The sequence below is a fragment of the Lissotriton vulgaris genome, chromosome 2_2 (assembly GCF_964263255.1).
Source record: "Lissotriton vulgaris chromosome 2_2, aLisVul1.2, whole genome shotgun sequence".
NCBI lineage: Eukaryota > Metazoa > Chordata > Amphibia > Caudata > Salamandridae > Lissotriton > Lissotriton vulgaris.
The window spans coordinates 31,670,252-31,693,329 of NC_141688.1; the positions used below are offsets into that span (position 1 = coordinate 31,670,252).

The 23,078-nt window shown below is 44.3% G+C and overlaps 1 protein-coding gene across 2 annotated transcripts in view; it reads right to left on the minus strand.

Annotated features, from left to right (window-relative positions):
• Positions 1–2,634: 2,634 nt before the first annotated feature.
• The window catches only part of PKM (pyruvate kinase M1/2), a 65,435-nt gene continuing 44,991 nt past the window's right edge, over positions 2,635–23,078 (minus strand). The window contains exons 9-11 of one of the 2 annotated variants that reach the window (XM_086959236.1): positions 19,385–19,551; positions 11,215–11,396; positions 2,635–3,685 (exon numbers count right to left, since the gene is read on the minus strand). In XM_086959236.1, coding sequence (XP_086815362.1) covers positions 3,579–3,685; positions 11,215–11,396; positions 19,385–19,551 — 456 coding nt within the window. In that variant the 3' untranslated portion in view covers positions 2,635–3,578. Of the gene's footprint in view, positions 3,686–11,214; positions 11,397–19,384; positions 19,552–20,018; positions 20,186–23,078 lie in introns of both variants that reach the window. The other variant, XM_086959235.1, reaches the window with a different exon arrangement.

Here is a 23,078-nt window from a genome sequence, read left to right on the forward strand (position 1 = left end):
GTATCATCTACGGGTCACAGCACAGTCTCAGGAGCAGCCACCGGGATATAGTTTGCACCGATCGTTGCCCAGTGTTTCAGCTGCTGAATCTTCTGGGAGGGAGCACCCTCGGCTGCCCAGGGCCAGGATAATCGGACAGGATGATTTCAGGCTGGCCGGAGCTCACGCTTTAAACGACCGCCATGATTGCCGGCTAAGCCACGCCCCCCTAGTTCAAACTTTTGAACCTATTTAAATGCCATTTACTAGCTGGCCGAAGTGGGATAGCAAAATGCATATTTAAGTTGCAACTTCAGGAAGGGCAAAGTAATTTTTTAAGTTAATATTCCATAACACTTGGAGCCGATAAGATTTCACTGCTGAACTGGATTTTTACAGCTTAAAACTAGTTAAATAATTATTCTGAGCTATTCCTATTTGAGATACAGGATTATATTTAATATTGCATCCATGTGTTCTATGTAACACCCAACCCTGCTCAGTGGACATAGCTTTGAGGACACTTTTACTGCAAGGACATCTTAAATGTTTATATGCCAGACTTTTAACCCCTTGAATGCCCGTGACGGCTGGGAGCAGTCACTCGTCACAGTGGGCGTGGGACGTATCCTGCCTACTAATTAAAATGCCCGCACAGCGCGAACATTTGCACCGCATGCAAGAGGTTAAATACTGTGCACCCTGCCTCAAGGGGAAATTAAGACAGTTACTGTTCAGTCATGAAATGAGATTTTGACAGATTACATTTGCAGTTAAAACCTATACAGTCCAGCTACTAGTGGTAAGCCCGCAGACAAGTGTACATTGTCACTAGGGGATGGGGCTTCAGTCCACGTGACATTTAACGGACAAGCCCTGCACATACCATGTACTGGGGTCTCATGAGTTAAATATGCTAATTAGGAGTACACCAATCTTACCATGTTGAAAGGAGGAACACAATCACTTTACCAGCAGATGTAAAGTGTACATAGTTTTGTAGCCCAAAAAAAATTGGGTTTGGCAAAAAAATAAAACAAAAAGGAGGGTGACTGTAGGACGGGCAAACAGATGTGTTTTGGACACGGATTGCATATTATTTAAGATAAAGTCTATTAGCCCAAGGCTTTGTTGACATGGTTCCCAAACTAATCCGGACTTCACTTTGCTTGACATTTGTACCTTTGGTATGAAGCCAGAGTTAAAGTTTATTTATTTTAAAGTGGATAGTTATTAAAACCTATTGCACCAATGGTTAGAACGTATACAACATTTAAAAGTAATAGGAGCTTAAAATAAAAAATTTAAAATCACATCTTGTGCAAGCTAGCAAACGCTGAACAAGCCACACAGTTGAATAATGGAAATTGCAGCAATACAGTTCTAGCAGCCACTATTTGTTGGAATAAGTGTTTTTGATTCCTGTGGAGACAAAAATACATTCACTATCGTTATGGCGCTCAACGTACTCCTGACCAGCAGGGGTCAACACTGATTACACAGTATGGAGTTTTCAGCTCCGAGTATGCAGAAACATCAGGGCCTGTTGCTGATCAGTGAATAACAGAAGGCAATCCTTCAAGACAGGTCCCCTGGGTAACCATTGTGAAATGTCGGTTTGTGGTAAAGGTGTGTAAAGTGGCCGTGCTCAACTGCTCTTTATGTTCATAAATGCAATAAAGTGATGGTTTTTAACAGTTCGTATGCTGGAAAGATCCAGACTCCCTTTTTCGCCAAGTGCTAATTTTCAACAGGTAGGATTAGGAGTTTTTGCTCCACTCCTAACAGGTAGTTCACTAATCTACAATTCAGCTGTAGATCAGAAGAGCAGAAACAGGTTATAACAACTGGTTTGAAGTGGCGTAAAACACTTGTTTTAGTGTTGCTTTTATCCTCCAGTGCAGATTTGCAGATGCAAATGTGATGTACCATGGTTTCTGGGCACAGGAACTCTGGTCCCAGAATGGCATGGCTGCATCTACTGAATCGATGGATAGTTGGGACTAGGTTGCATGACACTATAAATGCCACCTTCCCCCAATTGTAATTCACTAGGCAGCAATGGGAGATAATTATTCTTTCGTTGTGACGATTAGTGTTTCTAGGATGAAGCATGACTCCTAGTTGCACCCCATACGTCGTTTTATCAATGCCAAGCGAAATGGATTTGAAGTTTTCCATATTTGGTATTTTTGACAGAGGGCTTAGCTTTTACTTTGCTGGAGTAAGTGTTTTCAGCAGAAGGATGGTTAGCCAAAGCTTTCGGCCACAAAACCAGTTTTCGGACAGTTATCGGTTACCTAAGTTTAAGTGAGTGGTATACACGCTATCAAAATCCTGGATAGGTTTCCCCCATGTCCCAGGCGGTCGGATTCCTCCTCATCAGAAGAGCTGTATTCTATTACTCTCGGTCCTTTTGCCTGCACCAAGAATTAGTATGCCCACCTTTGCCTCTCGCGATTGTTTGGAGTACTCACTTTAAAATGGCTGAAGTAATCAACTTACGATCCTTCAAGATACAGTAAGGGCTATTTAGTGTAACGTCCCAGGATGTAGAACCATTTCTTTGCCAAACGATTGCTTGTTAATCACCTTTAATCATTACCACAATATGTTTCAAGTTATCTTCTTTAGATTGAGAAGCCACAAGTTCGGTGGAGAGTGCTTAAGATCTTTAATGCAGTACAACATTCGCTCTACAAGTGGGAAATCCCATCACAGTAAACAACATTTGTCAGGAGTGATCATCAGGGCACACGTGGACTAACATCTCACACAAACCCTACACTGCTGGGAGTGCATGCAGCTCTGAAGCTGCAAAGATGGTGGGAGTGCAAGTAGTACAGAGGATGCATGAGACAGAAACCCAAGATTAAGCTCATGAACTCTGCAGGATATACTAGGCAGTCCTAATGTGGCGAAAAGCCATGTACACCTACAGTGGGGAGATCTATGCAGGTTTAAGACTGGGCAACAGCAATGCTGGCACATGTGAAAGGAGAGACTAATGGATTCATTCTCTGTAGTTAATCACCACTGCAATCTTGGTTCCTCGACACAGTAGTGGAGAGGACTACAAAGCAGGCCACTATGCATTTTTACATAGAGGAGCGAGTCAGAAGCATTGACAGGTGTACTGAATAAGTGCATTAATGTCCAACACATTCACACTAAAAGTGCTAAAATGCACCCATCATTCATCACCATAAATACAAATAAACATTACGCTTGGAGTCTTTGGAACAAGAGATCAGGGAATGCTCTGTTCAATGGCTTGGGGTCAGAATACAGGTACCAAGATAATGCGCAACCAATAGTACTGAGGATTTGAGATCAGACCATGGTGTTGTAACAGTCCGCAGTAGTCTATGCTTGGGTAAGGGGAGGGAACTGGGCAGAAAGCGCAAACTAATTCACAGAGGTAAACATGTGGACGAGTCGCTCCCCGACCTTACGCAGATTCATGGAGGCTTTTCCTTTGTGTTTGTTCCCAAGATACCTATAATTCAACATCCACTCTACAAATGTGACAGAACACAGCAAGCAGTCTAGGCTAATGCAAGTGAGGGTACGGGCGGAGTTTAGCAGCTTGTTGATCTTTAAGGGACTGGTACCACACGCATGGTGTTTGTGTAACCAGAACCTGGACGCCAGCCTGTCAACACGATTACCACATCACCAGACTTGAAGAAACCTCGAGCCTTGCCTGTAAAGAACAAAAACAGAAGAGTTCAATCATAATATAAAGAGAAGAGACCAGCCAGATACACATCGTGGTAGTCTTTTAAAAAAAAAACAGGAAAGGATTACAAATGGTTAATATTTCAGAGGATTTTCTGCTGGTGGTGGTTTAAGCAAGATAGTCAACATAAAAGAACTTAATGCAGAGTTAACATACCAAAGCACGGAGGTCTTATTTCCAGAGCATAGCAAGGACTCTCTCCCCATGCAGGAAACCCCTCGGGTGACCCACAGCCCTGTGTGAACCCATAAAGTAACTGTAGTATAACAATGTGCAATCATCCGGACCCAACACTAGGCGGCGATCTATGCACAGATATGAATTCAGCAGCCCACATGCCTCGAACCTGTAGTATTGGGTGAGTGCCACACTGAGCTGCTCTTGCCAAATTCCAGCTGCCAATGGACCGAGGCGGGGGGGTGGAGGGGCAGGGTATGGGCATTCTTCGAGGCATACTTTCTGGCAGCACAGCTCCCAACCGGCAGATGATACGTAGCAGTTTTGCAGCCATGGCCCTGCTGCATGCCAAACAGATGCTTACACTCCACTGGCATTCCCAAACAGGTCCCCAGATGGAGGCGTGGAGAGGGTGGATGCACAGGGTGCGGCAGCGGAGGACGCCTTTCAATATGAGGAGGCCCGCCAGTTGCCCCAGCTACCCATTTCCCCCCACTGGGCACCTCTACTCTAATGCTAAAACCTGGTGTCAGAGTATGACTTCTTGCCCCCATGAATGCACCCAACACTACCCACCCAGGCAGGCACCTCCTGGGATCAACACCCACCCTCTGTACTCCTAAGTCCGCCCCTACACGTTAAGACATGCCAGGGCACCCACCTGAACATTCTCCCGCCAAGCACGATCAGGCCAAAAACCACCACTTAAACTGAATGTGCCTGACCTCACCCACTTGGACCCTCTGCTGTTACATCAGAGTGGCATCTGCTGCAGCAGACCATACGCAGTCAGTACTCATACAGGGAAGATCTATGTGCCCAGGAACACCCAACACAGATGCCTTGACTGGTGCACTCCTGCTTAACTGAACAGATTCTTCGGCTTCATATTATTGCAATATGCGTTAAGACTTCATGAGTTACTGTTTATTATACTAAATAAAAATAAATATTTACCCCCCAAAATATGTATATTTAAAATAACTTTAGCTTTCCACCACAAGCAAATTAGAGCAGCAGAAGCCACTTAAACCACCCAGGCTACATATTAGCAAAATATCCAACAAACTGAGTTTCTCGGAGGGCTGGCAAATATGCATGCCAGCATTATATTTTCAGCTGTCAGTCATAGAACACAACTCCTACCACTAATCTAAACTATGTTCGGTGATGTCAGATTCAGTGCCTTCTCCAGAGCTAAAAGGTGTTCAGGATAGTTACACATCATGCACTATGCAGTTTATGTAGTGTAACTGTTTAACACCAATACTGTACCCTAAATCAATAGTGCAAAGATCCTTAAATAGTCAGAGGATAGTCAGTCAACGAAACTGCAGACAAAAAGTGCAATGCGTGGCAGAACAAATCTATTTATCCATAGAAATGATCATAAAGAACAAGTTACTTACCTTCGGTAACACTTTCTGGTAGATACAGTATCTGCCTGTGGATTCCTCACCTTGTGAATATCCCCTTGCGTCAGCAACATTAGGAAATTCTTTTGTAGCTTCGCACCGACGTCAAGCACGGAATCGCACGCGACTCGGCTGACGTCATCGACACTACAATAGGCCCACGCCTGCGTGATGACATCAGTTCCGCCCTTTTTTCAGTGCCTTCGAGGCAGACGGACCGACCAATGACAGTAGACATATACACAGTATATGCAGTACAAATATCAAGGTAACAGTGTGAAGCAAATGCAATAGAACATTTGTAATAAACAATTCCTTGACAATAAAGTAAATATATTACAGTAACTCTGGTATAGAAGAGTGGACAACGGGGAGGCGGGTGGGTCAGTGAGTAATCCACAGGCAGATACTGTATCTACCAGAAAAAGCGTTACCAAAAGGTAAGTAACTTGTTCTTCTGATAAATACATCTGCCAGTGGATTCCTCACCTTGTGAACAGAGTCCCACAGCAGTCCCCACTTCCGGAGGAGGGTGTCCACTCTGCTATACCAAGAAATCTTGGAGGACAGAGCGCGCAAAGTGGCCGTCCCTCCTCACTACAGAATCCAAGCAGTAATGCTTCGCGAAAGTGTGGAGGGAGGCCCAAGTCGCCGCTCTACAAATGTCCTCAACCGGCACACCTCTTGAAAGTGCAGATGTCGAAGACTTAGCTCTAGTAGAGTGAGCGCTTCTACCCTCTTGAGGATCCTTACCGGCCAAAGAGCAGCAGATCTTTTTTACAGAGGATGATCCATCTTGAAAGAGTCCTCTTATGTACCGCTCTTCCTTTCTTGCAGCCAGCAAACCAAACTAAGAGCTGGTCATCTATTCGATAGTCTTTAGTTCTATCAAGATAAAAACTCACCACCCTCTTGGGGTCCAGACGGTGTAGTCTCTCCTCCTTGGAAGGGTGAGGGGGGGATAAAAGGTAGGAAGGGTAATAGATTGACCTAGGTGGAAGGGAGTCAGCACCTTAGGGAGAAAAGCAGCCCTGGTCCTGAGAACCATTCGTTCAGCATGAATGGTCAAGAATGGGGGCTTGGAACTAAACTTTAAGCTCACTTACCCTCCTTGCCGAGGTAATCGCAACCAGGAAGACGGTCTTAAAAGACAAAAGCCTCATGGGACACTTGTGCAAGGGTTCGAAGAGAACCCATCAAGTAGGTGAAGACAAGATTTAAGTCCCACTGAGGTACAATAAAAGGAGTAGGAGGGAACTTATTTGCGAGGCCCTTCAGAAACCTCAAAACCACAGGAGATTTGAAAAGACGGCTGGTCCGGCAAACAGAAATGCCGACAATGCCGAAAGAACCCTTTACCGTAGCAACAGCAAACCCTTGCTGCGCCAAAGAAAGAGCAAACTGTAGTATATCAGATAATGGGCTTTCAAAGGGTCAACAGACTTCTCCCCACACCAAGAGACAAATTTAGACCATCTATAAGAATAAATGGATTTAGTGGAGTCACACTTAGCCAATAATATGACCTCCACCACATCGTGTGAGAGAGAAAAGGAATTCAGGTCGCCCCGTTCAATCTCCAGGCATGAAGGTGTAATGTCTGGAGGTAGGGGGGGTGTAGAACCTACCCCTCCATTTGAGAGAGGAGATCTGCCCTGAACGGGAGCCGGAGCGGCAGGCAAGAGGAGCGGTGGAGAAGATCCGTGCACCACACCCTTCTTGGCCAATCCGGGGCGACCAATATAACTTGGGCCCGGTCTTGGAGAATCTTCCTCAAAACCTAAGGAATCAAAAGGTATGGAGGAAACACGTAAAGGAGTAGTCTTGCCCAATTCAACTGTAACGCGTCCCCCAAGGCTCCTTACGTCGGATACTGGAGACTGCAGAATGACGGGCAGTGAGCATTCTCGCAAGTGGCAAACCGGTCCACCTGAGGAGTCCCCCACGTCCGAAAGACGTGACGAACCACCTCCGGGTGAAGCCTCCACTCGTGGTCGGCCGAGAACTGCTGACTGAGACTGTTTGCTCGCACGTTCAGAACTCCGGCCAGATTTGCCATCAGACAAATCTGATGGTCCTGAACTCTGGACCAGAAGCGCAGAGCCTCCCTGCGACCCCACTCCTCCCTGCTTGTTGATATACCACATCGCGGTCGTGTTGGCAGTCAGGACTTGTACCGACAGACCGCGAAGGGAAGGGAGGAAAGCCTTGAGCGCCAAACGTATCGCCCGCAATTCCAGAAGGTTGATGTGAAGCAACCTTTCCTCTGGAGACCAAAGACCCTTGACCTCCAGATGCCCCAGATGAGCACCACACCCTAGAGAGGATGCATCCTTTATCACTGAGGCCACCGGAGGAGGTAGATGAAAATGCTTTCCCTGAGACAGATTGCCTTCCACACTCCACCAAGATAGATCCGCCGCAGTTTTTCTGGAGATGCTCACCGACCCCCGAGATCTCCGTTGTGTTGATACCACTGCCTGCGGAGGCACTACTGGAGCGCCCTCATGTGCCAGCCTGCATTGTTGACCAACAGAATGCAGGAAGCCATCAGACCGAGCAGGCGAAGGACATTTAGGACTGAACGACCGCTCCATTGTAGAATAAAGGAATAATTTCCTGTATGTCGCGAATCCTTTGAGGTGGAGGGATTGCACGGCATACAGTTGTGTCCAGTACAGCACCTATGAACAGGTTCCACTGGGAGGGCACCAGGTGAGACTTGGGTACATTAATTGAAAAACCCAACCAGTACAACAACTAAGTTGTCTCCTGCAGATGCTGGAGCACTTTCTCTGACGACTCTGCTTTGATCAGCCTTGATCAGCCAGTCGTCCAAATAGGGGAATACCGGAATCCCAGACCTACTGAGATGTGCTGCCACCACCTTGGTGAAGACTCGAGGCGCAGTAGTAAGTCCAAAAGGAAGGATCGCAAACTGATAAGTGTTGCGATCCCACCGTAAAACAGATACTTTCTGTGAGACTTCAGGATTGGGATGTGGAAATACGCATCCTGCAAGTCGAGCGACACCATCCAGTCTTCTTCCAGCAGCGCTTGAAGAACCTGTGCAAGGGTGAGCATCTTTAATTTCTCTTGTTTCAGATAGAAATTCAAGATCCTGAGATCCAGGATTGGACGAAGCCTGCCATCCTTTTTGGGTATCAGAAAATACCGGGAGTAGCATCCCTGACCCCTTTCCTGCTCTGGGACCACCTCTATCGCACCTATTAACAGGGTCTGCACTTACTCCTGTAGAATTAACAGATGTTCCTCCGTGCAAAAACCTTGGCGAGGAGGGGAATTGGGAGGAAATTCCCGAAAGGGAAGGGCATACCCATTTTCTATGAGATGGAGAACCCAAAAATCTGATGCAACAGATTCCCAATCCCGTAGAAAGTAGGTAAGCCGACCCCCCCCCCCCCCCCACCGGACCCACATGATCCTGAATGGCGGATCTAGGGCTGCTTTTCTGAGGCTGGGGGGGGGGGGGGGGGAGCCCTTTGTTTTCCCCTATATGTCTTGTACAAGGGATTCTGCTGCTGCTGACCTTGCAGATAGTTGCGAAAGGAAGAGCGTCCAAAACCTGAGCCTCGTGGCTGTAGAACCTCTGATTTGAAGCCCTAAAGATTTGGCAGTAGCCCTACTGTCCTTAAATCTTTCTAAGGCTGTATCAGCCTTTTTGCCAAAGAGACCAGATCCATCAAACGGCAGATCCAGCAAAGCAGCTTGAACATCTGCTGAAAAGTCTGAGGTTTTCAGCAAAGCCAATCTCCTTGTGGCAACTGCAGTGCCCATGACACGTGCCACTGAGTCTGCAATGTCCAATCCACTTTGTATCACTTGACGTGCCGCTGCGTCTGATAACTCCTCAAAATCCTTTCTGCTGTCATCAGGGATCTTAGGAGCCAAAGAATGCATTGTATCCATAAGGGCATGTACATACCTCCCCATAAGGCAAATGGCATTAGTTGACTTCAATGCCATACTCGCAGAGGAGAAGGTCTTCTTCGCCACCTGATCTGGTTTCTTGGCATCCTTATCACCAGGCACTTTAGGAAACGCACTGTGTCTTTTTAGAACAGGCTGCTTGTAGGACCAAACTCTCAGGAGAAGGATGAGACGTCTGAAAAGCAGGGTCTTCAGGCGCAACCCTGTACCTTCTCGTCACACTCTTGGAAACCGCCGGTGCTGTTAGAGGCTTTTTCCACACCTCCATAATAGGCTCTGTTAAGGCCTCATTAAACGGAAGCAATGGTTTCACTACAGAGCTGGGTGAATGTAAAACTTCTGTAAGAAGATTAGACTTAAACTCCACTGTTGGCAAAGTCAATTGCAGAAGTTCCGCTGCCTTCTGCATCACCACATAAGGCTGGACGTCCTTTGAAGGCGCATCAGAACCGGATGGTAACTCCCACTATGGATAAAAATCCAGGCCACTAGCATCAGCTATTTCCTCAAAACAGTCATCCTCCAGCTCACCTTCCTCCATATCAGGATGTGACTCCATATATCTGCTCCTCCATAAGGTGCTGGGTCTCCCTTCTGGACCTCTCCTTAACACGCCTCGCCGCCGGATCCACCTATGACTCAGACTGAGCAGGAACAGACGTCGGTATCGAATCTGATGGTCCAGGGGTTTCCCTGGAGCGGGCGACGCCGGTACCGGAGTCTACTACTCAGCGGAGCCGGGTATTGCCATGGCTGCGTCGGAGCCGGAGCATAGGAGTGGGGGGGACTCCTAAATTGACGGCCAGAGGACCGATGGGACCCGAAGGTGCGCCAGGGGGATACCATGCCCTTAAGACACCATACATTGCGTTTAAAAACGTTGATGGGTCCTGGCCTGGGGCTGGAAAAGGTGGCTGAAGACCCTCATGCTGGTCTTAAGAAGGGTTCGGATTCGGCTCTTCAACAGGTGCAGAATCCTCATCCACATGAACTTCTTCCTCCTCTCGGGCCGGGGACAGCGCCGGAGACAGCGCCGGAGACAGATTCGAAGCCAGAGTCGGCGACTGAGCTTGCGACTCCGAAGGCAAATTCTCACCTTCCTGATCAGAGACATCCAGCGTGACCACCTTGGAACGTACCTTCTTCGGTGACCTCGAACTAGAGTCAGACTCCTTACCGGAATGATGCCGGGACTCATGTCTCTTCTTATGTCTCCTCCTAGACTTAGAAGCATGGTCTGAAGCGGACTTACGACGTCGACTCCTCTCCAGATCTGGATCTGGACTTAGACCTCGACCTTGCCCTTCTCGAACGAGATCTAGAAGATTTTCTTCCCTGGTCACCCTTCAGCTTCGCCACCAGAAGTTTAGTCTCTTTCCCGCAGGGCCTTTGGGTTCATCTTCCGACAAGACGAACCTCATATGCAGTCCTCGTGCGGGTCCGTGACGGACATCATTTTCCCGCATTCCCTGCAGGGCTTGAAACCGGTCTTGTTGACATAGTGTTGAAACAAAGAAGCAGAAAAGCAAAGATAAAGGCAACAAAGTCACTAGTTAGCTACTGAGATTCCCCGAAACGGTTAGTCGACGACGCGGAAAAAAGGGAACTGATGTCATCACGCCGGCTTGGGCCTATTGTAGTGTCGGTGACGTCAGCGGAGTCGCGTGCGATGCCGTGCCTCTATGACGTTGTCCACGCCCACGCGAAGCTACAAAAGAATTTCCGAATGTTGCTGACGCAAGGGGATATTCACAAGGTGAGGAATCCACTGGCAGATGTATCTATCAGAAACGTGCAATATTAGCTGGAGTCTTACTCACTACCTTAAACTTTCGCTGCATCTAGCATCTGGATGTAAAGGAAACTAGGCTGCGCATGAAGTGCAAAAGATAGGGACTCTTTATTGCAACACTTTACAGTAAAAATAGTCACCAAGAATGCATAACTTACCAATATCCAAGGCAAAATTCACCCGACGATCTACATCCTCTGCCCAGGACTCATCGACAGGCTCCTTGTACAGGACAGGAAAGATACCACGGTACAGATGTGCCTGTCGAGCTGTCTGCCCATTACGTGTAACTGCAATAATGGGAGCACGTGGCCGATATCTGGACAACAAGTGAGCAGACCTGAAGGAGAAAAGAGGGATAAACAGCAGCCTCTAAAATGTTTGCTCTAGTTTTTGTTTTTTCTGCAGTTTTCAAGTCTTAATCTTAGCATGTAACACCAGCAAGGGCGATCAAGTGCTTTTAAAAAAAAATGACACAAATGACTATGTACTGTATTGCCTTGACTTCCACCAAATGTTCAGCATTTGATTGCTTCCCTGCTAAATTAGCGCTATACAAATACACAAGCATAAATTGGTTGCTTTAGACAAATGTTTGTAGGGTTTTCTGTGATCCAACACTCTGGAGATCATGGTTAATGAATAAAGTTACACGATAGAGAAGCAAGATAATCACTTGATCAAGGGAAGAGGATCTGAACAAGCTGTGCCATGTAGATCTTTGCCTCAAGACTCAACCACCAGCTCCCATGCTTTTTCAATTGGCATTTCTCAGGCGGAGGCAGACTTTTCTACAAGATTGGAGTCAGTTTTGGGGGTATGCATTTCCTTCATTTGCAATGATCGCCAGAATCACGGAGGTGGTCAGATGGGGAAGTGATCCTGGTGACACTGCTCTGAGGTTGCAAGTAAGGTATCCAGTTCTGTAACTTTCTATGGATTTTCCACTCCAACTACACAGACTCCTCCGCTTCTGACGGACCCTCATGGCAACTTACACCAACTGGTTCAGAGGAGGGGCCTCTCCTGCTGCTGGGTTGTAAAATTACAGGAGACGTTGGGAAGTCCTGGGCCTTTTGACACAAGCTTTTCTCCCCCTCATCAGAAGAGCTCGGGAACATTGTCCCGCGATATGGTTCAGCATGGAGGAGATGTCACCCTGTTGGGATCAAGAACCTTTAGCATACAAGGGGACAGATTTACTGCATGTTGCCGATTTGTCAGAGTTTGATAACTTATCACACCATCAGCCCATGCAGATTGGCAATTTCTGCAGTTCATATGCCTATTCATGAAATCCCAATAGGGGAACATACTCTAGTCTGTTCTCTTGAGGGGTATTCGGTTATTCTTACCACAGGAACCCGAAATACTCCTCACTTTGGGATGTTAATGTACTCAAGAGTGCTGTATGCGTGGCAGGATAACCAACACTGGTCTTGTAAGGAGCAAACAGGTAAGTTAGAAGGTCTTAGGTTTGATTTCCTGTATACTAGTTTCGGGTGTTCGTGCCCATGACATTACGGTGCATAGGTTTACTCTGGAAGGAGTGTCTTTTACTAATTTGTGTCGTACGAAGTCCTATACTAGGGTGGTTCATTATCCTAAGGTTGCACATACAAAATTGTGTGGTCCCGCTGCCCGAGCATACATGAATCAATGACCGAGGAATATAGGCCATTGGGGGTGGCACAATAATTAATTTCCCCCAGAGAAGCTGGTCATGCCACTCCACAACAACTATCACCCATTAGGTGAGTTGGGTCCTACAGGAAGCAGGTATAGATACGGCCTCCTTCGGGCCCATTCTACTACAGGTGTTTTGGCTTCCAAAGCTTTCTCCATCTGGAAGATATTCCCAGGGTAGCCAATTGGTCTCCTGATTCTACTTTCAAGACTTTTTAAAATAAAATAAAAACTGGCATAGCTTCATCAGTTTTAAACTAGCATAATCTGAGCAGGCGGGTCCTGACAGAATACAAGATTTCCTAGCTAGCATGAAGGAAAGCTTCAATAAGGACAAGGCGAGGACTATCCCTCCCGATTGGATACAATTCGCTACCCTCCCTGCATCCTGAGAAGTCTTCAGTTGGACAAGTATGTTTGGTTGTGGTCACTTAAGGGGCATACATGGTGCTTTACGATTATGAATATCTGACTCTGTACCAATATTGTAGTTTGTTTTTCTACAGGATTGAGATTTTGGAAATTAACTTTGATTATCTTGTGATTTTCCTAGTATCAGACCAGGATGTCTCACTAAGGAAGAGAAGTGCCTTTCCTTGATGTATATTTAAGATGGACTATGGTTATGTTAAATTGCCACAAAGACGCTTGGGATTTGTAGTCTGAATAAAATATATGTCTTTTCGTAAGGCTGCTGAGAATATATCAAAGAATTCTCATTTCCGTGTCCTTAATAGAATTAAAATATTCCATCATGCTAGCTAGGAAATGTTACATTCTGCTTGCAAGGTGTAGGAGATCAAAGCGCAGGGAGTGGATCATCCCTCTACCTCCCCCTTCAATTTATTTTATAGTTGGTTTTCTTGCACTGTCACTCTATAGGTAGTCTGCAAGAAGGTTTTACTTGGTATGAAGGCTTTGGCTTTTAAGTTAAACCAAAACAGATAAAAAAAATCTGGAGGAATAGGCAGGTACTATTTCTAGAACAAGCTTGGTCACTTTATAGGATGTGTTGGTTCTGGGGAGAAGTGGGGTGGGGCAGAGGTGTTTAGATTTAGTATAATGTTTTTGAAACCTATGTATGTTCCAAGACTGGAATAATGAATTGTACCCAACGTATTGGGACAGGAAAAGGGATTAGTCCAGCAATATAGTGTGTAATGCAACTTCTTAATATTGACTGAAAATTGGCACACTGCTCATTGGACACAACTTAAGGACAAGAACCTTCAACTTTAAATTAACCATAAAAACTGAGTGAGACAAATTTATGAAGTTTGAAATGTATTCTGAAATAATCAAATGCAAGTTGGATTTCAATAACTAGATCCTAGTAGGCTTCCCATTTTCATGGTACTTTCCCAAAATATACCTACACCACATCTTCATCAATTTGTTTTTTGTTGTGAGCAACAATTGATTTATTTCGCCTTACTACATGGATGTCAGAATAATAACAGTGAGAATGATATGTATTGGCTATTTATTTTGGGTAGCACATCAGAAATCTGAGGCTACTGTAATTCCATGGGAGATATTCAGATTCCCTTTGTATAATACAAGATAGTGGAGTAGCACTTTATGTTGAGTACTCTCCACCAGCTTCAAGTAGAGAACTCACCATAAAATGGCAACACTAGCGTAGGGTTGCTGCCAACTAATAACTAGCCTAAGTGTATTGTATATTCACTGTATACCAATTGGATACATTGGTCTTCTCAAACAGTGCGGGACTTGAAATGTGCCTTAGATCTTTTCCCAGTGTTCAGCTCACACTGTTTGCATAATTTGAGGTAGCTCATTAAAATAGTTCCAATCCTTTATAGAAGTGCATGCAGTTCTTGCGGTTTTAAGAATCTTTTAAAATGGATAGTCAGCAATGCAATAACTGGACACATGTTCACAACTGTACCACCCATCAACTTAAACAGAGCCACTGAATTCATGGAGCATATCTTCAGCCCTATTACAAGTGAGTCTGTTTAATTCCGACCCATGTGTAAACCCCAGTTTTGCATGGGTCGGAATTATGAATTAAAGGTAATTAATAGATCCAATATCAGATGCATTAAATACCTCCAGCTTTGTTATGCAGGGGACATGCATATGTTAATTGCCATACCATGTGGATTTTGATAGCGTAAACCCCAAAATCTGCATGTTATTACCCACAATCTCTTAATGGGTGCCATGTATCGTACCCGATAAATAAAGAGCTCATTGGTGTAGTGGTTTATCAGGTGCTCTAAATAGCACTACACTTTTAAGACCATTCTGACAAATTACTGATCCTGTAACTATACGTTTTATAGCTTGTAATGGTGTAAACTTGCTTGCTCTGCATATGCCTGCTATATAGTGTTGTGTTGAAGTTTGTAAGTGGTTTGTTAGAAGTATTCTGCCATGAGTTATTTTGGGACTCCTCAACCCACAAAGCACCAGGACAATACTCCACCTCATACATTTTTACCCTAAAGGGTGAGTAATACAAGTGTACCACAGCATAACAAGAATGTGTACCATGCATAAGCCATACTATGGAAAAGTATCTTCGATCGTGGCTTGATTCTGGGGATGTGGCAAGGTGCACGTGCATAACTGGCCCCACTTTTCATATTTGTCTCAATCCACTTCTGGAAGAAGTCACTTGATCCCTTTTCTGAAAGAAGATTGTACAGTCCACAGCCAGGGCATTAAAAAAAGGCAATTATGTTTCTTTTAAGGAGTTTCCCAAAGTCATAAGACATAAGTCGCAAGGGTTTAAGTAAATAAATTTCCTTTTGGAACTCTGCCCCTTTCACTGATGGGATGAACAGCCCTGACCAAAATGGCAATGCTTGCCAGACATCTATATGTATTGCATGGTGACAACAGTCCGGTCCTCAAGGTATGCATTCAAAACAAATTAGATTGTAGGATTATTTCCTTGGCTGGGAGGTCTCAAGGTCTAGGCTGAAACTAGATAATCTGTAAGCTTCATATGAGCAGGCTGGCCGAACTCTGGGATTGTATCATCTTTCTGCCAAACTACAAAAGAAACTAGTTTTAGGATGAAGAAAACTGGAAAATCCACATTGACAGGTGGCACATGGCAACAACGAAGAGTAGCTGTTCTTACAAGAGAACCCCAGATATAGTGTCCTTAGGTCACAGATGTGAACTAATGCACATGTAGGGGCAGAGGTACCCATTTTACCTGATGCTAGGTCATAGGGATGGTCACATTTTTGTAATTCTATTCTTAACTTTACCAGTGTGTAAATCAATTTCCAAAGCATTCGCCCCAGGTCGTCTGTGGTGAGATGTGCTCAGATGGTCAGCAGCCAAAAAAAAACCCAGACTCAACATTGGCATAAGAACTTAGAAACGGAGATGCAGTGGTTCAAGACTAACCGCTCTGGACATGTGATTACAAGCCAATTGCTCACTAGCAGCATGTTGGTTTAGCAGAGCTGCCTTGAGGTGACTGGAGCAAATTGTCACATCCTAGAATATAATCCCAATTCATTGTCAAACTAGTTCACGGTCTGCTGTTTTACATCACATTGTACTGTCTAAAAGGCCAATTAAGAGTTGAAACCTGTTGGGTAGGACATTAAAATCCTTGCGGTATAGGCTGTAAGCACGTCAAAAATTCAGCTAATGAAAAAAATATATATCACTTTTGTGCATACCTAATTTCTACTGTAGGTGTAAACGGACATACATTTTATTAAGTTCAAAACTAGGGAATCAGAGCAGTGAGGTTCGACTAACTTCGTAAATAAAACACCTGGTTTTGAAGAGTATGCAGGATGGTTTTAGGCAGCTCCAGAGTGGGTGCTGCCCCTACTAGGACTTCTGCATGGAAGAGCCAAAAAGGTCTAGCTGTGATATTCTGAATAAACTATATCTGGCTGAGGAGATTTGCTGGATTATTTATCTGGTCATCTCTGCATAAGTGCAGCCGATTAGTGATACAATTACAGAAATTGAAGACATTAAGAGAATTTAACAGAAAATATTTAAGCAGAAGCAAGTAGATGCAATTTTGTTCATTTAGAGCAACAAGGGATGAAACTATTGAAATTAAAGTCCTACTTGCAAGTGCGGACAGGGTGGAAGTGGAAGAGATTAGCATGCTGCCAATAAAGGCTTACAGCCTATAATAACCCCAATTTTGACCGAACTGAGTTTCAACAAGTTCCTGTTCACCCGAGTCACCAGCATAAGATTTTAATGAGTCTAAGGACGTAATGCGAGCTACTAGAGACACAAATGTGTAGTGAACAGTGCTGAGTCAGGAAGACCATTCTGGAATACCAAATTAAAATAAACCTCAATGGGGATTTAACAAAATAAACTTCAGTTAGAATGAGCACCAGTTTGGCGCTCGGGACAAACAAATCCCTGGAAGAGAGGAAAGCATAAAATGTGAGTGCCAAAGGCTCAACATAGTTATGAAGAGGTTCAGTATGACAAAGCCTCATTCTTCCACCTCCAAAATGTTGGCAACATGAAATATTGCCTTCCAGGTGTATATTCAGATAGTTGAGAACCAATTGCTTTCTCTACCATTGTGGCTACATATGGTAGAAGATAGGCCAGGAGGTGCCTAAAACAGCAGAGTCTGGTGAAGGTTTCTTTAACAGGGGTCTATTAAGAGCAGCTTTAAGTTGCAAGAAAGTGAGAAACTAATATTGGAGATCCATTAGGACATGAGCGACAGACTAGGAAGATGAAGAATTTCCAGGTAACCGACTTAATGGACTAAAGTGCTCCAAAGTGGTGAAAAATTAAATGTAAAGAACTCTACACTAACACTTAAAGACCAGCTCTTAAAGAAAAAGCCTGGGATATGTTGTAGATTACTGGCATATTACAAACCTGAACTGCACAGAGAATTGGGACAGATTCACACTTTCAAGTAAAGCATTACTTGAAAGAAAGTTATAAGTGAAGGAAAAGTTTACATGGTGACTGAACTAAACACAAAAGGAGCTCAATAACGCGAAGGGCAGATGGCAGATCTTACATTAATATGGGACAGGTTATGTATTGTGCCAAGCACTGAAAGAGTATAGAGTGGGGCATACAAACTATATCTCACTATTTGGGCCACAAATAAAGGTTAATTAGGCTGGTAACTTATCTTCCAAAAAGCTGGTGTTGAAAGTGACATGTAGGATATTTGACTGGACAACTTAAACCAGGTCAAGAATCATCTGGCTGCATAATATACATTAAAATGTCTAAATTTTGACAATCCACATAGAATGTAGAACTAATCTTAACCTTAAAGTCGGTTATGCTACGTGCAGGTAACGGGACTGACTGAAAAAACAGATGTTGTGGTCTAGAACTGCATGCCTTTTCTATTCCAGGAACCCACAAGACTCATCACCTGTCACCCCAGTCATGTAGAGGAGGCTTCCCGCCCACTTTGGAGGTGGTTTACTGAGCACTATGGAGGGGAAAGGCCTCATTTCCTTGGTCACGCTATCATAAACAGGACCTCACATTTACCACTGGAAGTCTTTGTAGGTAGAACTATTCACTGCAACAACTGGGAAAGCACCTTTTAAAAGTAGTAATCAGAAATGCAGCAAGAGGGGAATAGGTACATCAGTTTCTGGTTAGATTGGGTTTGAAAGAGGTTTAACTTTATAGCGAAATTTATTGTTAAAGTACTGTCAGACAAAACATCACTACATCTGAAGACTTGAGCATTGTAAGACTTCGGGGAAGAAAAGGCTCCTTACCAGTATCTAATGTGCATTGGCAACTTTCATAGATTCACATGCTGGACATGAGACTGGGAACTCAGCAGTCCGTTATTTCAGTGTTTCAAACAGCAAATGGTATTGAAAATAAAGGAAACTAAATAGCTCATCCCCCATTATAGGAGTTGACGTCCAGCCAGTTAGGCGGAGGGGCTTAGGGCTTCAACCCTCCTCAGATTTTCATAGCTTGCTATATCGTAATTGGTAGCCACAAAGGCGAAGGAGGTGAGACGCATGAGAATCTATGAAGGATACCAGTGCTGCAGAACAGCACTTACAGGCATGCAACATTTTTCTGTTAATCAGAAACGGTGATTAAGTTACCTTGGAATAATAAGGTTTTGATTGAAGAGAATTAAGATTTCATAGGAAGGGGAGATGACATTTTGGTGGAGGGTGGTTACACCAATGATTCGGTAAAGTTAAGGTCCATTAATCTATCCCACCACCTCAAGTGTAATGACTTCAAATACAGATTTAGCACTAAAAACATTCTGCAATTAAAAAGGAAGAGGCATGCCAGAAACCGCATAAGTATAAGTATCAGTATGAAAGCTCAGCGCAGAAACTAGAGACTATGTCAGGAGCTTGAAGAAGTGGGAAAGTAGCCAGCTACACTAGGCTAAGAATACCCACTTAAAATATCAACGGTCAGACCCAGCAATGTTGCAAAGGCAAGGAGTCCAAGCAAGAGCACGCACTTGTGTCTTAGAACCATATCCCTCACAGGAAGAAAAAAACATTTCAATATATTAAGAAAAGCTTTCCAGTCCCCCCCCCCAGGATCAAAAAAGGCAGCTGACTTAACATTTGCTTTCCATCCCACACCCGATTTGTGACCTCCAACAGCTTGACCACAATATGACCTTCGATCTCCTACCTTCCAGACTTGGTGAGGACGATAATGGCTCCACTGGAGCATTTGAAGGAGGCCTCCACAGCTCCAACAGCAGTTGCTTCAGTTGGGTCACAAGTTAGGGGTGATACCCGCCGGAGTTCCTCAAACAGCTGACGGTGAAAGATGGCAGCTTCTGCCTCGCGGGCAATCTACAAAGCAATACGTGTGCAGGGGAGGGGGATGGAAACAAGTCAGTCAGCACATGGTGGGCACAGGATAGAGGCAGCCTGAGAGGAGACCACAGCAGAATTAACAAGCGTGTCATGCCTTGTAGAAACCATTACAAAGGATGGTTCGATATACACTGATGCACTGTGTAATAAGTGCACTTTGCACAAAACTCAATTAAATGAATGACATTCCTATGGAATGGTTTCACACGGTCATGCTAAAGTTTTCTGCCGAGTCATCCAAAGACCTTCCTCCTTCCAGTGTCCTCCCTGACACTCCTGTCGAACTGCCAAGATTCTGCTCCCCTTACCTACCTTGCACCAAACTGAGCAGCAATCTGCAAAATCAGATCGATTTGAAAGCTAATTCGGGTGGATGCCTGTGGAAGGAAAGACTCACATCTGTACTGCTATCACTTAATTAAACTGCCAATTTGAAGCCCTACCTGCCAGACTCTGTCAGAACTATCATAGCGGCAGCTAAGCTCTTAAAGGAGGCCTCCACAGCGCCTATCGCTACCGCCTCAGCCGGGTCTCTGGAGCTAGCAGTGACACGGGACAGTGCTTCGAACAGCTGGCGGTGAAAAATGGCAGCCTCAGCCTCACGAGAGATCTGCAGGCCGGAGATGAGGGAGGGGAAGGTGAAAGGGTAGGCAAAAACATTTGAACAGAACAGGGTAGGCATGAAAGAGGAGTGAACAGACAGGGGATACACCAAAGAAATAAAAGAACAGTTATGATCATAAGTTATGAGGCTAGACTGTACAGCAAGTCATGCAAACCACACGGGAGGGGGGAGATAATGGAATTAAAGTGCTGCTCACAAGCTATTCAGGCAGGGTGATAATTGCTAGACCTGGCCATAAGCAAGCCAATGGCAATAGGGTAGTTCCACTCAGCCAACAAGACCTCTACCACCAAGGCATGCTACTCCTTCAGTAGAGTGCACCACTATCTGAACATGCAAGCTTGGAGGGGAGTAAGAAGCTTCTCAAATGTATTTGGGTCGCTCTCCAAAATGTCAGAGGAAGTTTAATTTAGGGGATTAAAACACCGTGTTAGAGGCCAGAGTGTCATTTGCTTGGGGTTACCACAGTGAACTGCAAACTTTTTTGGGTGGAAAGTTATGGACTTTGACAGGTTTCTTCCTGAGTTGAACCCTCAGGTGAATTACTGTTATATATGCAGTACTTTAATTAGTCCAGTATGCCCTTTGACCACACCACTATATTCATCAGTAAAGACATTTTGACAGATAACTCGTTTTGGAAAAAGGTTAGGAATCAGTGGAAGAATATAAAATGAAGACTGACCCTAGATTCAAGCCACTCCATAACACTAATGTAGTCTAAAGCAATAACTCGTTAAATAATTTTCGGTTATGCTGCTTGCTGGAGTGAAGCAAGCAGCATAACCATGGGACATAGAGGCTGAGGCCACAGCCTCAGTTATGAAGGAAGTCAGCTATATATTTTAAGGGAACTGAGTCAACTGGGAACGGGGTGGTTATAAAATGGCATAGAAACAAGGTGGCTACTAGGACCAGAACAAGCAGGCTTTCTGCTTAAAGCAGGGGCTGTCTTTCAACGCGAGCAATGCATAAACATGGTCTGACAATCTGCTTTGGAATCAGTTTGGGTTGAGAGCCTCGTTGTTCTAATGGAGAAAGGAGCTTAAGCTAAAATCACAAACTAGAAAAAAAAATCGGCAACTCTAAATGCATCACTCGAAGCAATGGGACAACATAAAGTACACAAAACAATGGATCTCAAAAAAAAATAAAAAGCACGGTCTCAGGCAAAGGGAAAAACTAATGAGTACACAACCTTTAACCTGCTAAATGGTATTGGAGGTAACGCAATCAGTCATCCACGAACAAGACCCTAAGTGAAAATCGAACAATTCTTGTAGAAGCCCTAAAGGAACTTTGCTCCAAACTCACAACCTACAGCAAGTACACTCAATCCGAAGACAGAAGTGCCCAAAGCAACGTTTTAAGGCATCAATGTATCAAATAAACAGAGGACCCCATCATGTCAATCCGAAGTAATAGATATTCTACTGCAAATCAAAATTCACAGCTGTTCTCCTCTTTCAAGTTCTTTAACACATATGCAGGCCTCAGAGGAAGTACACAATTATTGAAATAGTGCACCAAATATCTTTTCTTAATCTTGAGTCCAAACAAACCAATATATCTAACCAGCTACAAGATCACAGATGGCATCGTTAGTAGAACAGCCATCCCAAGATGAACAAATCTGTTTATACTTTCAATTGCCCATTCAAATGAAACTAAATAGCACACTTGGGAATAAATATTCTCTATATGCATACATAACATCAAGAAAAACACTGCAACCTGTGCATCAATTATCTGAAGATCAACTAGAAGCAAAGATCCGTGTACCTGCATAGAAATACCTACTACTGGACGGAAAAGCAAGTCAGGAAAAACGAGTAATTTTCTACCGGCCTTGAGCACAAATGTTCCATTATGACCACCACAAATACAGTAGTCATAATGATTTACTGGCACAGATTGTGCAAGTGTAAGGGCTGGGTGGTGAAGTAGAAGGTCTATACAAGACTGATTTTCAGAAAAGCTAAAATTCCGCAGCTTAAATTTTGAATCAGTTAAACGCAAGACCGAGAGACTCCATTTTGAAGCACAATGCCGCACAAGACTTATATTACAGTAGCAGCCAAAGACCTTGAATGTTTCTCCAGTTTCCCTCAGAGTAAGACTATGTATCGCTTGCAGCTCTTCCAGATATACTTACTGGCAGGAGGCAGTCTATGTTACAGGCAAGGAATCCGAATGAGATCTGATCAGCAAGAGGTTCTTTAACACATTACTAAGAAATATGTAAGTAACAGATTGCGTTAGGGACAGGTTACTAGAATACACTAGTTCAGATACTATAGGTTCATAAGATCTGGAACTAGTGGATAAAGGAAACCATATTTGCTCAAGATGTTGAGCAATGTAAACTTAGCTCTTGCTGAAAGGATATAGTAGAATACTTGCAGGGGCTTGGCTTCTTCCTCAACTGCAAGAGATTTGACCATGTGCCAGTTGGTAGCAAAATCAAACACAATTAGTCAATAAGGTCTGAGAGCTATGTTCACATCAGACCAAAAGATCAAGAGTTGCTTCAATTGAAGAACATACATCAACATTTTCTCAATCATGATCCATTCCCAAGCTCCATCAGAGCTGCCTTCAACTTCTGCCAATGAAGACAAGCAGAATTGGGGTTATGAGCCAGACTTCCATAACCAAGCTGTACGGTGCAGAATTTTAAGGTGAAAAAAGGAAGGCGGGAGAAGTGTCATGTAAAGCTTGTACGAGGGAAGTAATTTTCATACAGCAGTGTCTCCCTGTTGAATGCATTGCAATTCGCATCAAAAGGTCTTTTGCAGGAGTCAATTTCCCCCTAAAGAGCGGTGATGAGGAGTAGTTGAATAGAGGCAAAATGGACTTCAAGACATTTCAGTTATTA